General features: G+C 41.1%; 1 protein-coding gene across 1 annotated transcript in view; it reads left to right on the top strand.

Annotated features, from left to right (window-relative positions):
- The window catches only part of LOC132836644 (adenosine deaminase domain-containing protein 1-like), a 79,593-nt gene extending 64,140 nt beyond the window's left edge, over nucleotides 1-15,453 (top strand). Inside the window, exons 10-11 of the mRNA XM_060856034.1 lie at nucleotides 11,765-11,897; nucleotides 15,343-15,453. Coding sequence (XP_060712017.1) covers nucleotides 11,765-11,897; nucleotides 15,343-15,453 — 244 coding nt within the window. The remainder of the gene's footprint in view (nucleotides 1-11,764; nucleotides 11,898-15,342) is intronic.
- Nucleotides 15,454-17,060: the final 1,607 nt, after the last annotated feature.

Below are 17,060 nucleotides of genomic sequence, written 5' to 3'. Positions count from 1 at the left end.
ACATATGCTTCCTTCTTTTTCTTAACCAAACCCTCAATTTCTTTAGTCATCCAGCATTCCCTATACCTACCAGCCTTTCCTTTTGAATTGGTACTTCAGAACTATGTTCACTGGGGAAGATGAATTGGTACTTCAGATGTGTGTTCACTGGGAAAGACACAAGCAATCTCCTTGAGGTAATAGTGGCTGAAGGACCTGAACTTAAGCGAATTTATATTTGCCAGGAATTGGTGTTGGAGAGACTGTTAGGTCTGAAGGTTGATAAGTCCCCGGGGCCTGATGGTCTACATTACTGAAGGAGGTGGCTCGAGAAATTGTGGATGCTCTGTGATTATTTTCCAGAGTTCGATAGATTTGGGATCAGTTCCTGCGGATTGGAGGGAGGCTAATATTGCACCACCTTTTAAGAAAGGTGGGAGAGAGAAAGCAGGAAATTATAGACCAGTTAGTCTGACCTCAGTGGTAGGAAAGATGCTGGAGTCTATTATAAAGGATGAAATTACGACACATCTGGATAGTAGTAACAGGATAGGTCAGAGTCAGTATAGATTTATGAAGGGGAAATCATGATTGACTAATCTTCTGGAATTTTTTGAGGATGTAACTCTGAAGATAGACGAGGGACATCCAGTAGATGTAGTGTACCTGGACTTTCAGAAAGCTTTTGATAAAGTCCCACATTGGAGGTTAGTGAGCAAAATTAGGGCGCATGGTATTGGGGGCAAAATACTAACTTGGATTGAAAGTTGGTTGGCGGACAGGAAACAGTAGTGATAAACGGCTCCATTTCAGAATGGCAGGCAGTGACCAGTGGGGTACCGCAGGGATCAATGCTGGAACCACAGCTTTTTACAATATATGTTAATGATATAGAAGATGGTATTAGTAATAACTTTAGCAAATTTGCTGATGATACTAAGCTGGATGGCAGGGTGAAATGTAAGGAGGATGTTAGGAGATTACAGGGTGACCTGGACAGGTTAGGTGAGTTGTCAGATGCTTGGCAGATGCAGATTAATGTGGATAAATGTATGGTTATCCACTTTGGTGGCAAGGACAGGAAGGCAAATTACTACCTAAATGGAATCAATTTAGGTAAAGGGGCAGTACAAAGAGATCTGCATGTTCTTCTACACCAGTGAATGAAGGTAAGCATGCAGGTACAGCAGGTAGTGAAGAAGGCTAATAGCATGCTGGCCTTCATAACAAGAGGGATTGAGTATAGAAGCAAAGAGGTTCTTCTGCAGCTGTACAGGGCCTCGTGAGACCACACCTGGAGTACTGTATGCAGTTCTGGTCTTCAAATTTGAGGAAAGACATTCTGGCTATTGAGAGAGTGCAGCGTAGGTTCACGAGGTCAATTCCTGGAATGGTGGGACTACCTTACGCTGAAAGACTGGAACGACTATGCTTGTATACCCTTGTTTAGAAGACTGAGAGGGGAACTGATTGAGACGTATAAGATTATTAAAGCATTGGACACTCTGGAGGCAGGAAACATGTTTCCGCTGATGGGTGAGTGCCAAACCAGCTTAAAAATACGAGGTAGCCCATTTAGGACAGAGATGAGGAGAAACTTCTTCACCCAGAGAGTGGTGGCTGTGTGGAATGCTCTGCCCCAGAGGGCACTGGAGGCCCAATCTCTGGATTAATTTAAGGAAGAGTTGGATAGAGCTCTCAAGGATAGTGGAATCAAGGGTTATGGAGATAAGGCAGGAACAGGATACTAATTTGAGGATGATCAGCCATGATCATATTGAATGGTGGTGCAGGCTCGAAGGGTAGATTGGCCTACTCCTGCACAGATTGTCTATTGTCCTTTCACCCTAACAGGAAGATACTTTCCCTGGATTCTCATTATCTCATTTCTGAAGGCTTCCCATTTTCCAGCCGTCCCTTTACCTGCAAACATCTGCCACCAGTCAGCTTTCGAAAGTTCTTGCCTAATACTATCAAAATTGACCTTACTCCAATTTACAACTTCAACTTTTAGATCCAGTCTTTCCTTTTCCATCGCTATTCTAAATCTAATAGAATTATGGTTGCTGGCCCCAAAGTGCTCCCCCACTGACACCTCAGTCACCTGCCCTGCCTTATTTCGCAAGAGTAGATCAAGTTTTGCACTTTCTCTAATAGGTACATCCACATACTGAATCAGAAAATTGTCTAGTACACATTTATCAAATTCCTCTCCATCTAAACCCTGAACAGTATGGCAGTCCCAGTCTATGGTTGGAAAGTTAAAATCCCCTTCCGTAACCACCCTATTATCTCATTACAAGTTTGTTTCTCAATTTCCCTCTTACTATTAGGGGGTGTACAATACAATCCCAATAAGGTGATCATCCATTTCTTATTTCTCAGTTCCACCCAAGTAACTTCCCTGGATGTATTTCCAGGAATATCCTCCCTCAGCACAGCTGTAATGCTATCCCTTATCAAGAAACACACAGACAGACACAGACATACACACGCACACCATTAAGCTGCCAGTCCTACCCAACTCTGAGCCATGTTTCTGTAATTCCTATGATATCCCAGTCCCTTGTCCCTAACCATGCCCTGAGTTCATCTGCCTTCCCTGTTAGGCCCTTTGCATTGAAATAAATGCACTTTAAATTTCTGCCTAGCCCTCTGTAATCTCCCTTCAGAATCTCAACTTTTTCCCTTCCCTTCGTTGGTTCCATTGTGGACAATGACCTCTTGGTGGCCCCTCTTCCCCCGTGAAAACATTCTGCACCGTCTCTGAGACATCCTTGATCCTGGCACCAGGGAAGCAATACACCATTCTTCTTTTTCTCTGTTGGCCACAGAAATGTCTGTCTGTACCTCTGACTCGAGAGTTCCCTAACACAATTGATCTCTTGGTACCCCTCATTGCATTAGAGCCAGTCTCAGTACCAGAAACTTGGCTGTTCGTGCTACGTTCCCCTGAGAATCTATCACCCCCTACATTTTCCAAAACAGCATACCTGTACTATGGTTCTCCGCTGTGAAAACTGAGGAAAAGTATTGATTTAGTGTCTCTCTCATTTCAGTGTTGCTCACTACTAACTCTTCAGTTTCATCTTCCAAGGGACCAACGTTTGCCACTTTTATAATGCTCTTCCCTTTTATATAACTATTGAAGCTTTTGCTATGCTTTTTGAATTTAAGGATAATCCACAGATTCTACAAGCATATTAAGAGCAATTAGGGAGAAGATAGGGCCTCTTAAATATCAAGGAGGTCATCTATGTGTGGAACCACAGGAGGTAGGGGCGGTCATTAGGTAAACATGTGGATCATAATAGTGTAGGTTAGATGGGCTTCAGATTAGTTTCACAGGTCGGCACAACTTCAAGGGCCGAAAGGCCTGTACTGCACTGTAACGTTCTATACTTATCTCACATTTCACGTCAGTCTTTACTGTGGAAAAAGACTGAGGCTAGGGAAATCGTAAATAAACATTGATATATTGAATAAATGTCTGTGTAATAGAAGAGGAGGTGCTAGAGGTCTTTGAAAAAAAAAGTGGATAAATCTTGGGGACCTGATCAGTTGTATCCCAGAACGTTGTGGTAAGTTGAGGAAAAGAAATCACTGGCCCCCTAGCGGATATTTACTTAATCTATAGCCGCAGGTCAGGTGCCAGAGGACTGAAGGATGGCTAATGTTGTGCCTTTATTTAGGAATGGCTGTAAGGAGAAGCCTGGGAACTATAGAATCTAACATTAGTGGGTATGTTGGTTGGAGGGGGTTCTGAAAGAAAGAATTTACATGCATTTGGGGAGTCAGGGACTGTTTTGGGATAGTCAGCATGGCTTTGTGTGTGAGAAGTGGTGTGTCATTAATTTGATTGAGTTTTTTGAGGATGTAACTGAAAAGATTGAGGTCAAAGTGGTGATATCGTCTACATGGACTTTAGTAAAGCCTTTGACAAATTTCCACTTTGTAGACTGATTACTAAAGTTAGATCTCCTGGGATTCGGGGAGAGCTTGCCAATTGGATACAGAACTGGCTTGATGTTTTTCAGACTAGATGCCTGTGACCAACCGTGTTCCTCAAGGATCACTGTTGGGTTCACTGTTGTTTGTTATTTTGGACAAGAATTTAAAAGGCATGCTTTTTACATTTACAGATGACACCAAATCTGATGATTATAGTCGACAGTGAAGAAGGTTATCCAAGATTACAAAGGAATGTTGATCAGCTGGGTCAGTGGGCTGAGGAGTGGCAGATGGAGTTTAATTTGAATAAATACAGGATGTTGCATTTTGGTCCAGCAAACAAGACGAGGACTTAGGCAGATAATGGTAGGCATATGTAGTGTTGTCGAACAGAGAGACTTGGAGGTTCAGGTACATAGTTCTTTGGAAATTGCTAGAGGGGGTGGTTAAGAAGGTGTTCAGCAGGCTTGCCTTCATTGCTCAGGCCACTGAGTATAGGAGTGGGATCTTATGTTGAGGTTTTATGGAATGTTGGTGATTCCACATTTGGAGTTCTGCTCGACCTGCTATAGGAATAATATTAAATTGGACAGGGTTCAGAAAAGATTTACCAGGATATTCCCAGGACTGGAGAGTTTGAGTTACAAGGAAAAGCTAAATGGGCTGGGACTTGCTTCACTGGAGCACAGGAGGTTGTGAGGTGACCTTTTATAGAAGCTTATAAAATCATGAAGGACATAAATAAGGTGAATAGAAAGGTCTTTTTCCTAGGGTGGAAGAGTTCAAAACTGGGGGATATATTTTTTAAGGTGAGAGGAGAGAGATTTAAAAGGGATATGAGGGGCAACTTCATCACAGAGGGTGATTTGAATGTGGAATGAAATGTGAGAGGAACTAGCAAATACAGGTACAGTTGCAACATTTAAAAGATATTTAGACAGGTGCATGAATATGAAAGGTTTACAAAACCTAACACAGGCAAGTGGGAGAAGTCTAGTTTGGGAACCTTGGTCAACATGGATAGTTGGACCATAAGATCTGTTTACGCGCTGTATGAATCTGACTCTCTGACAGCGTAGGACAGAAGGGCATAGATGGATCCAAAGGTGGCAAATGAGTTTCAATTTCGAGAAAGGTGAGGCAATCTACTTTGGTAGGAAGAACTTTGAAAGCCAATGGTGATACAGTTCTAAGAGGGGTGCAGGAAAGGAGGGATCTGGATGTAAATGTGCTCAGATTGTCAAAACTGGCAGGGCAGAGAGAGAGAAATGGATAAAGCATACAGTATCCTCAGTTTTATTAATACAGATATAGAATACAAGTGCAAGGAATTAATGCTGAACCTATGTAAAACACTGGTTTGACCTCATTTGAGAGCGTGTACACAAACCTGGGTGCACAATTTAAGAATATGAATGCATTGGACTGCATAGAGCTGCTTAGAAGAATAATTCCAAGGGTGAAGAACTCCAGTGATGAAGATAGGTTGAAGAAGTTGGGACTGCTCTCCTTAGAGAGAAGAAGCAAAGAGGAGTTATGATAAAGATTTTCAGAATCATGAACTGGCTGATTGGGTAATTTATTTAGATGAAAATAATGTGCAAGGGTTTGGGGAGAAAGCAGGAGATTTATGATTCTGAATCCCTTTTAACTGATCAAAGGATCTTTTTAGCAGAACTGCTAATGATATGGCTGTGAAAGTTTTGAACATCAGTTAGAAAACAGAAGCAAATACATCGTGGCTCCCAGCACTTAAAACTACCGATAGGGTCTTCCTACTTGCTGACTCTCCAGAAACTGACATCACATCTCGATCCAAGATCAGTCCTCAGTGTATAAAAATAAAGCCTCCTCTCTATCACTGTTAATCCAGGCTAACACCTATATTAAAATCGCTATCTGCCAATTCTTCTAATATAGGTAATAATGAGTTGACGGAACAGTGTACCAAGTGGTAAATTCAAAAAATTCTGACTTAAAGCCGATTTCACTCTCACAACTTTGCCCTAATAAGACCCCAAGAAAATTTTGTACGCATTGAATATTGCTTCCCTGAGGATTGCAGACCATTTTTAAAAACCTTTGTAAAGTTGAGCAATTAAACTGACTCTGTATTAAGTGACCATCTTAAAAACTGAAAAAACCATGGATGCTGTAAATGTGAAGCAAAAATGGAAATTGGTGGAAAAGTTCAGTGGGTCTGGCAGCATCTGTGGAGAGAGATCAAAGTTAACATTTCAGGTCAAGTGACCCTCCCTCAGGCCAGCTAAGCCAGCATTATTCTGGATTAGTGATGCTGGAAGAGCACAGCAGTTCAGGCAGCATCCGAGGAGCAGCGAAATCGGCGTTTCGGGCAAAAGCCCTTCATCCTTTATTCCTGATGAAGAGCTTTTGCCTAAACGTCGATTTCGCTGCTCCTCGGATGCTGCCTGAAATGCTGTGCTCTTCTAGCACCACTAATCTAGAATCTGGTTTCCAGCATCTGCAGTCATTGTTTTTACCTCGTTGATTTTAAGCCAGCATTATTGCTGCCCAGAGAGGCAGTGCCCAGTGGGGACCCAGAGAGGAGCTGAGTGTCAACCACATTGCTATGGTTCTGGAGTCACGTGTAAGCCAGACCAGGTAAGGACATTCGTGAACCGGGGGCGGGGAAGAATGTGGTTTCTGACAATCAACAACAATTTCATGATCATCATTTGACTAATTCAATAAATGTCTGGAAGTAGAAGTTCCACCATCTGCCATAGTGGGATTTGAACCCAGGTCCCCAGAACATTACCTGGGTCTCTGAATTAATAATCTAGCAATAATACCACTAGGCCATTGCCTCCCCTTTTTAAAATGTCCCATTTTCCCCTTTAAAGTTTCAATGATTACATGAACATCTTACTAAGTTGTGAAGACCTTATTTCCATGGATTAATATTTCATTATAAGCTGATCTTGCCTTATTTCAATGCATTTTTATGATTTTTCCAGGTACTGGTGAAAAACTAGACACTGAAGTCCTGGAGCTATACAGTAGTCAAAAACAACCACCTAGTTATTCTATTCCAATTTTCCAGCTCATAGCCTTGTATGACTTGGCATCACAGGTGACATCTAAATACTACTTCAGTGTTATGAGGGTTTTATACGCAATGAGTTCAAGATTCCCACCACCCTCTGGGTGGGAAAAGCTTTCCTCTCAATTTCTGTTACCTTCGGCCTCTTAATTTTAAAATCTGTGCCCCTGGTTATTGATCTCTCCATCAAGGGAAAGATCACTTCCTGTCTGCCGTATCTATCTCCATAATTTTATACATCTCGGTCATGGTCCCCTCTTAATCATATCTGCTGTAAAGAAAACAGCCTCAGTTTGTCCAATCTCTCTCCATACTGAAATGCTCCAGCCCAGGTAACATCCTGGTAAATCATCTGCACATCCTCTCCAATGCTATCACATCGCTTCTATAATGTCGATTCCAGAACTGCACATAATACTCTAGCTGTGGCCTGAGCAACAGCCTGAATATTGTTGATTGATTGCTTCTCACCTTTGTTCTCCAGCACCTTGTAATACACTCAGTGGATAATGACTGCCTCCACTCTTCGTCCACAGAAGTCTCTATCAGTGAAATGTCAGTGTTGCCACATCATTATCACCAGAGTCTATCGAACTCACAAGACACTTAAGCGCTTCAATATTGCAATAGTTTTTATTTATTCATTCGTGGGATGTGGGTGTTGTTGGCTGACCTTCATTTATTGCCCATCCTAGTTGCCCTTGAGAGGGTGGTGGTGAGCTGCCTTCTTGAATTGTTGCAGTCCACCTGCTGTGAATTGACCCACAATACCATGAGAGAGGGAATTCCAGGATTTTGATCCAGCGACCGTGAAGTAACAGCGATATGATTCCAAGTTAGGATGTTGAGTTGGAGGGGAACTTGCTGATGGTGATGTTCCCATGTGTCAGCTGCCCTTGTTCTTCGGGGTAGAAGTGGGTGTAGGTTCAGAAGATGCTGCCTAAGAATTTTTGAATTTCTACAGTGCATCTTGTAGATGGTCCACATTGCTGCTCCTGAGCATCGGTGATGGAGGGAGAGGATACTTGTGGATGCTGTGCCAACGAAGTGGCTTACTTTGTCCTGAATGATGTCAAGCTCCTTGAGTATTGTTGGCACTGCACTCATCCAGGTAAGTGGGGAGTATTCCATCACACTACGGACTTCTGCCTTGTAGATAGTGAACAGGCTTTGGGGTTTCAGGATGTGAGTTACTCACGACAGTATTCCTAGCCTCTGACTTGTTTTTGTAACCACTGTGTTTATGTGGGGAGGTCCAGATTATGCCAGATTACTGTGCTTGGATGAACACTGCCATCTTCTGCATCTTGGGGTTGTCAGCTTGCTTTCCTAGTGCTGACGCACTTTCACTTGCATGAATGCTCATAATATCTGTGCCTTGCTTTTGCTGCTTAGTGCAGACAGAAAGCCAGGTAGCACATCATGGCTTAAGATATTTCAATCTGATAAGGACAGCGCAGGAGCACCACCACCTGCAAGTTCATCTGTAAGCCATTTCCCCCTTCTGACTTAGAAATATATCGTCATTCCTTCAGTTTCGCTCTCCCTAACAGCATTGTGGGTTTACCTACTGCACATGGACTGCAGTGGTTCAAGGGGGCGGTTTACCACCACTTTCTTGAGGGCAACTAGATGGCCCAGCCAATGATGCCGTTCACCCATGAATGGTTTCTTTTTAATTATTGACACAGGAGATAATGACTGAAGAGCGCAACTCTAAAACGAAGCATGGAATCTACAGGAAGTGGGTTTTCTTGAGTCACTACCGCCCTGGTGAAAGGGATGAATTGAGTGAGATGGAAGTGGCTGAGAGCTATTAATGGTGGTGCTGGAGCAAAAAAGATAGTGAGGCATGCCCAGTGAGTACATAAAAATGCAGAGGGCAGAAAGACTTAATCGTTTGGGAGTATGAGGTGAGATTCATTGAGCAAAGATGATGCATTCCACAGAGAGTGGTAGACCAGTTGCCTTAGTGTGTGGTGTGCACAGTGGCAGAGTGAGTATGAGATGGAGCTTATCAATGCAGAGCACGGAACGCCATTGAATTTCTTTCTACATTGCTAAGTGGGGTGTTTTTTCATTGTACTATCCCAGGTGGCTATCTCTGTCACTCTGGCAGCATCTGATGCCATTGCCTCTTTTGGAAATCATTGGTAAAGAACACATTCCTCTATCCACTTACCCATCCAACAGGAACCGTCAGGTCCTAGACTGTGAACTGGGGCTCCAATTTCTATTTCTAACTCATCCTCCATAATGACAGTCAAGTTGCAAGTTCCTGACTTAAGCATTTGATCTAATGTGCAGCTGGGCTTTAAAACTTTACATCTTTTGATGTTAAAACCGGAAAGCCCTGCCAGCAGGGACCACTTCCACCTCTGCAACTGCCCAATCCAACAAGAAGTGTACTGTGGGTCCTGTATGCATGTTGATGAGGTGAAGAGCAGTAGATTGTGAGAGAAGAGTCTCCATAGCCCACTGAGGGAAGCACTCAATGAAACTGTCCATAAATGACACTTCAGCAAAATATGGGAGGGTGCACCCCATGATTTTGTATCTAAAATCTACTTTAGTGTGCATTTTGGAGGGGGGGGGGGGGGGGGAGGAAGGTGGAATCAGACAATGCCCTTAAGGAATATAAAGGTAGCAACTAAGAACTTAAGTAAGGAATTAGGTGGGCTAAGACAGGCAATGAAATGTTCTTGGCAGGTAGGATTGAAGAGAATCCCAAGACATTTTATTTATTTGTATGTTAGGAGCATCTGTTTGTAGGTAAGTCCATTCGAGAACAATGCATGGAGCCAGAGGAAGTAGGTACTCCTTTAATCAGTACTGTGCATTGGAATTCATCAAGAAAAAGGCTATGGATGATAAGATGAGGGAAGGTATGCTAATATTCTAGGGCATGTTGATATTGAGTTGGGGTTGGGTATCTTGAAAAATATTAAGGTCCCCAGGTCTCTACTGAGGGAGTCAAGGGAGGAGATTGCTGGGACCTTGACAGATCTTTGTCATAGGTGAGGTCCTAGAAGACTGGAGAATAACAGATATTGTTCCTTTATTTCAGAAGGGCAGTGGGATAAAGCCATGAAGTTATAAACCAGTGAGCCTTTCGTCAGTGGTAGGGAAATTATTGGAGAAAATGCTTAAGGTCAGAATTTACTTGTATTTGGAAAATAATGGATTTGTTAGGAATAGTCAGCATAGCTTAGTGCTGGGGAGGTTTTGTCTCAAACTTGAGCTTTTGAGGAAACGAGAGTGAATGCTGTCTACATGAACTTGGTTAAAGTATGTGTAAAGGTCCCATATAGGCTGATCCAGAAGATTAAGTCACTTGTGATTCATGTGAGTTGGTAAGTTGGCTACAAAACTGGCTTGGCACAGAAGACAGAGAGTAATTGTGGAGGGGTATTTTTCTGACTGGAGGTCTGCAACCAGTGGTGTTCCACAAGGATCAGTGCTGGAGCCTCTGTCTGTTCTACATATAAATGATTTGGATGAAAACATAGGTGGTCTGATTAGTAAGTTTTCAGATGGCATGAAAATAGGTGGAGTTGTGGGTAGTGAGGAAGGTTATCAAAGGATATAGATTAGTTGGAAAGTTGGTCAGACAAATGGCAGAAGTAATCTGACAAATGTAAGGTGAGGCATTTTGGGAGGTTGAATTTAATAGAATAGTTTGCAGTAAATGGCAGGACTTTTTAGGAGCAGAGGGCTCTTTAGGTGTGAGTCTGTAACTCCCCGAAATTGGAAAGGCAAGTGGGGGAATAGGGTAGAAATAAAGGCATATATGGCATGCTTGCCTTCATTTGAGGCTTTGAGTATAAAAGTTAGGAAGTCATGCTGCAGCTGTATAAAAGTTTTTAGTTGAGCCACATTGAGTATTATGTGCAGTTTTGGTTGCTGTACTAAAAGAAGGATTTAGAGGCTTGGGAGAGGGCACAAAATAAATTTACCAGGATGTTGCCTGGATTGGATTGGTGTATATTAGCTATAAGGGCAGGTTGGAAAAACTTGGATTGTTTTCACCACAGCGTCAGAGATTGAGGGTCATCTGATGGAAGTACATAAAATTGAGGCATAGATGTGTTAAGTGCTAGGGAGCATAACTTTAAGGTGAACAGCGAAAAGTTTACAGGAGATGTGTGAGGCAAGTCGGTTTTTTTTTCCACAGTGGATGTTTGGGGGCCTGGACAGTTGCCAGGGTAGAATTGATAGAAGCAGAAATGATAACAAAATTTAAGAGGCACTTAGACAGGTCAGGCAGCATCCAAGGAGCAGGAGAGTCGACATTTCGGGCATGAGCCCTTCTTCAGGAATCCTGCTTCTTGGATGCTGCCTGACCTGCTGCACTTTTCCATCAAAACGTTTTCAGCTCTGATCTCCAGCATCTGCAGTCCTCACTTTCTCCTAGAGGCACTTAGACACACATGTATCAACAGAGGGATGCAGACCATCTGAGGGTAGACAAGATTATGGTTAGTATAGTCATGATGGGCCTGTTTCAATGCTGAACTATTAAATGTTGAACACCTTACTAGTGCTAAATGAGGCAAACCCTTGACAAGTGACTTGTGTTTGAAATATGCTCTCTGCAGAATGAGGAAATTGCCAAAAATTTCAACATTTTGTGTAAAAGTTGCAAAAAAGTCTACACTTAAAACTAAAGTGTCTTGTATGCTGCAATACCAAGATTAATGATTGTTTTGTACTACTTGGTTAAGTTTGCTTTTTAAACAGTATATCTATCACTTTTTATTATCGTTCTAGCTCCCCTTTTAAAAATGGAGTCAATACAGCCAGCCGTTTATGCAAGGCTGCTAAGCTGTATTCCTTTCGATGTGTTGCAAAGGAAATGAACAGACAGGATTTGCTGGACCTGTCAACATGTCATGAAGCCAAGGTAAATAAAAGTTTCCACGTACAGAAGGAAATGTTCAAGTTTGAGGTGTTTATGTTTAAACAATGGGCAAGTTAGATAATTTAGTGACTTTCCCATTGTTTAAATATAAAAAAGGTACATATCAGTTGCTATGAGAGGTTCCCCAATTTATTCTAGTTCCAGATGGGATTTCATAAATTGTCATGTTCCTGGGGAGGAGAGATGAACTGGCACCCTCCTTTACTCTGGTCCCAACAAGATTTCTTTCTCCCAGGCCAAATAAATATTGTGTTTTAAAAGGAACCAATTTAACCAGGTTTTCTTGAATAAATGGAAGAGTAAATTTATTAGTCACTAAACACAAGAAGGCTTTATAAAGTAGCACACATGTATGCCGATGAGAGGTGAATCCAAAAAAGATAAAAGGTTAAACAATATTTGAATCAGACTTTAGTTCCATGAAGCATAGGACATTGCAACAATTTTGGGTGACACCAGTACCACCGGTGTTGGTATGCAAGTAATTTATTTCAATATAAAAATAAACCGAGTTAGAGAAACACAATAAGTGTGGCAGCATCTGTAAAGAGAAAACTGTTAACATTTCAAGTAGAGAGTCGAAGCTGCAGTTGAAACGTTTAATTCAGTTTGCTCTGTATGGATGCTGCCAGACTTGCTGTTGCTCCAGTACTTTTTTATTTGATTGCCTGCATCCACAGTTCTTTTGTTTTATTGATTTCAATAGGGTTGGTTCTGCAGGTTGATTGGGTGACCTTTATCTTTCAATTGAGATTTCACTTGCTTTCTGACTTCCACCAAAGAGATGAGGGCGGCACGGTGGCACAGTGGTTAGCACTGCTGCCTCACAGCACCAGAGACCTGGGTTCAATTCCCGACTCAGGCGACTGACTGTGTGGAGTTTGCACGTTCTCCCCGTGTCTGCGTGGGTTTCCTCCGGGTGCTCCGGTTTCCTCCCACAGTCACAAAGATGTGCGGGTCAGGTGAATTGGCCATGCTAAATTGCCCGTAGTGTTAGGTAAGGGGTAAATGTAAGGGTATGGGTGGGTTGCGCTTCGGCGGGTCGGTGTGGACTTGTTGGGCCGAAGGGCCTGTTTCCACACTGTAAGTCTAAGTCTAAGATGGAGACTTGCAGCTGCAGCACGGAAGATTTGGGATTTTTTGACGCTCAAAGCATGCGCCATTGCCAACTGTCCTTTAATCCTTTGGTCTTTTGTATTCTTGAAAGGGGAAAACAAAAGTCTGCTGTCCAGACTGCTCTTGTTTTCCCATCATGCCCATGTCTGACCTGTCCAGGAGATTGCACTGCAAACTGGCATTTCTCCCTCTGAAATCCTGTTGAAACTCCCTTTACAGCCATCGGGTGTGCATTCCATGACCTCCCTCAAGGCTGATGACGACCCACACAGGCCTTCCAGGCAGTCACTGAATTACATTGCTCAGAATTTACATTCTCAATCATTTCTTTGGCTGCACATCCTCTGTGTTTTAAAATAAAAGAAAGCACATAATTAAAAGTTCAGTTTATCCTTGGATGATCTGTGGTTATGATCTTTTGTTATGACCCTACAATAGAGTCAAAGAACTTCATTGATCCCACTTTCAAAGTAGAATTGACTGAAGTTGTTTTCTGTTATGGAGCCCACAAGTCCTGTTTCGGTCTGATTAAATATCTGTGCACATTTTTAGTGTTAATTCTCTAACAGTTTATAATTGATCCTATAATAAAAGTACTTTTTTAAAGTCAGTAGGCTCCCAAAAAAGACAAAAGTGAAAAAGATATTCAAAATGATCAACATGCCAGATCTCTTTAATCACCAGTAATTGATTTGTCCATTTCATCTTTCCCAAATACATCAAAGCTGGGAGTAATTGTCGTAACTATCAGTGTAATACTTAATCCAACAGTAAAAGGGAACTCTCAAGTGACCTTTGGTGAATTTTCCAATTGTTTCCCAAGTCTTACGCCTGAGATGAAGAGGATCCTCGCACTTTGTATGTCATTTGAAATCCTGAATCGCAATCAGCACTCTCCCTGGTTTAACTTGTATCATTTCCAATATTAAAGTTAGTGTTCTGAATTGAGTCCTTCCCCTTCGGCTAGATTTCTCAATTAGGTATGTTAAGTGATGAAAGTGTTTTGCGACCATTTTGAGCTCTTCCTATGCAATATGCCAAAAAAACTGAAGTTTAGCAAAAGAGACAAGTATCTATTATGTTTGAAGACTGAAAAACTCTTTCAATTACATTTTGTGTGCTTTGTTATTTTAATGTGGTTACAATTTTTTTTAAAATCCTATTCACCAATTTCATTACTACAATGACCTCAAGACCCTACACTATAATACTCATATATTCCAACAACAGTTGAGTGAAACTGAATGCTCCAAGTTGTAACTGGTCTAATGCTTGTTAATGTATTTTATTTCTGCCTCTCCAAACCAAACCTTTACTTTTATCTGAGTAAATTTGGTGTCATCCCAGGCTGGAGCCAATATTCTATTTGAGATCATGTTCCAGAGTGTGATTTTTGAGAACTTGACATTAAGACGTTTTAATTATCTACTACTTAACTTGTTTTGCTTGAAAAGTGATAAAATTCAGTTTGTACTGATCATTATTTGAATTTCCAATGCCTTTACTGTCTATCAACCCTTTGTGGTAACAACTTCAAGGCTATTGGATTTAGGGCAATCTAACATGGTTGGCATGGATTAGTTGGACTGAAGGGTCTGTTTCTATACTGTATAACTCGAGCAACGAAACAGTTTTCTATTTAATCAATAGAATTATTCCATTTTACCCTAACAAAACAAATCCAACTGAAACTGGAAGCTCATATCGAACACATTGCTCTTCCATTTTTTTTTAATTCTTAATTTTATTAAATTTTTATACCAGTCTCTCTTAATGCTAAATTCTGTTATAATGTACTTATGATGTTATAAGTACTGCAAGAACTTCTTCTTCAGGATAATTTTAACCAGAGACAGCAGTATTCAAACTGGTAAATGTGAATCGGTAGTGTGATTGTTTGTAGTTGTTTGCAATTATTTGTAGTTCTAGAGGAACTGGATGCTTTGGCAACTGTAAATGCTGCTTGCATGCCCGGCCTATATAACCATCAAGGCAGATTTGCAGTCAGAAAGCAATTAAGTAAATTTGAACAACTACATGTGCATTTTTATGTCACTGCTGAAAAAACTCAGGCATACAAAATATAGAAAGGGTTACCAGTACCAAGTGGGCCTTTTAGGGGGTGGGGGGGAGAGGTTTAACATCTCAAAAACCTTGTAAATCTGTTCTGTTAGCTGTAGCAATCTTATTTAAGCAAACGTAAAGAAGAATCTTTTATTGGTGATATTAGTATTGCTTTCCTGACACATATATGTTAGTGCACTCCTGTATTATAGAATTGACCTCTAATGATTGCACATACCTATTCTAGATGAATGCCAAAACCTACCAAGAAGCTAAGAGTATTCTAAATTATCATTTCATATCCACTGGAGCAGGGCCATGGCCACAGAAGCAACTTGTTGACAACTTCAGCAAATAAATCTCATTCGACTGAAAAAAATTATGGATTTTTTTTACTATTGCTATAAAATAGATCATTTTTCCCTTTTGTTTAACATGTTTAAGATTATTGTGAATTTTTTTTTCTCTAAAGGGCATCCAGATTAATGGGTGCTTTCTGGTCTAACGTTGAAATTGTTTCAGACTAGAGATGGAATTAATAAAATCTTTGGTGTGCCTCATTCAAATAAAGATGTTACAATGTTCTGACCATATTGTGCAGGCTAGAATGTGGTTATAATGAAAGTAAATGCTATTTTTCCAACCTTCCTTCAATAGATTAGTTTAAGTTGTCATAAAAACATTAGTTACTGTCCAATTTGGGAAATCAGATCAAACTGTTAAAGTGAAGTCTGTCCTTGCATTTTTCCTGTTCCAAAAACATCAACTCTTGACCATTGAATAATTGATCTGAGACTTAACTCTATATGCTCAGGTTTGTCCCATCTCTCTCATAACAATTGATTAAATGTACTTCAAATGTGATTGGGTCTTCATCAAACACCTTTAAAACTTGCTCCCACTCCCACTGACACACAGTGGCGGCAATAGTACATGCCATCTACATTGTGCTCTCAAAAACTCACCCAGGCTGCACCTTTCAAACCCACAACATCTAACACTGAGGAAAACGAGAGCAGCAAATATGAGCCACCATCAACCAGTTCCCCTGCATAGTTTCTTCAGCATCACTGGGACTAAATCCTGGAACTCTTTTTTTTTCCCAACAGCATTGACATAGACAAATTCTAATAGCGGAAGAAACCGGTACAATTTAAAGACATACAGTTTTGGGGGAAAAGGCAGGAAAGTTGTGCTGAGGATTATCAGATCAGCCATGATTCCATTGAATGGTGAAGCAGACTTGATGGGCTGAATGGCCTATGTCTGCTCCATCTTATGGATTTATAGCACTGTGGCCTTAGCTGCACAATATGAACTCCAACAATTAGTTGGCTCACCACCAACTTCTCTAGAGCAACTAGGGATGGGCAGTAAACATGCACATCCTGGGACAGAACAAATAAAAGTAAAATGAGTTTGCTTCATTTTATAATTTGTCATTAAATGGTGCAACAGTTGGAGATAGTTATATCAGTGTTCAGTCAGCTGACTTATGACAGCACAGTGATTGCTTAAGGGGTGGTAATATCTTTCAATACGTTTAACAAATTATTAGTTTTGGAAAGCTTTCAAATAAGGGATAAACCATTGAAATTGGCAGTTATCTTCTGATAGTTTAATAAGATTCGTCTGAAATGGATCCTACAGTTTTACTATCATTAAAGTTGAAAGCATGATAAAGTGATTCTTCAGAAGTTCTCTGACTGAAAAGAGGTTGGATGCACAGTGATTTCCATCATGGATAGGGCAAGGAGGCATGTCTAGAATTAATCCCAGCTGGTTTACAGGTCAAGGTCCATGTCGGCCATCTAGTCAATCAGTCATCCCAAGAAGTCTGTAGCAACATCTTTTTCTATGCATGTTGTAGTCCAGAGCTATGAATAGTGATGATAGGTTTAGGGTTAGCTAATTAACATGACTGGTCGCAAAACAGCCCAGCTCTGAAATGGCTGAGTTGCTGCA

The sequence above is a fragment of the Hemiscyllium ocellatum genome, chromosome 47 (assembly GCF_020745735.1).
Source record: "Hemiscyllium ocellatum isolate sHemOce1 chromosome 47, sHemOce1.pat.X.cur, whole genome shotgun sequence".
Classification (NCBI taxonomy): domain Eukaryota; kingdom Metazoa; phylum Chordata; class Chondrichthyes; order Orectolobiformes; family Hemiscylliidae; genus Hemiscyllium; species Hemiscyllium ocellatum.
Note: the sequence above shows the minus strand (reverse complement) of the source record. Positions and strands in the feature narration are given on the sequence as shown.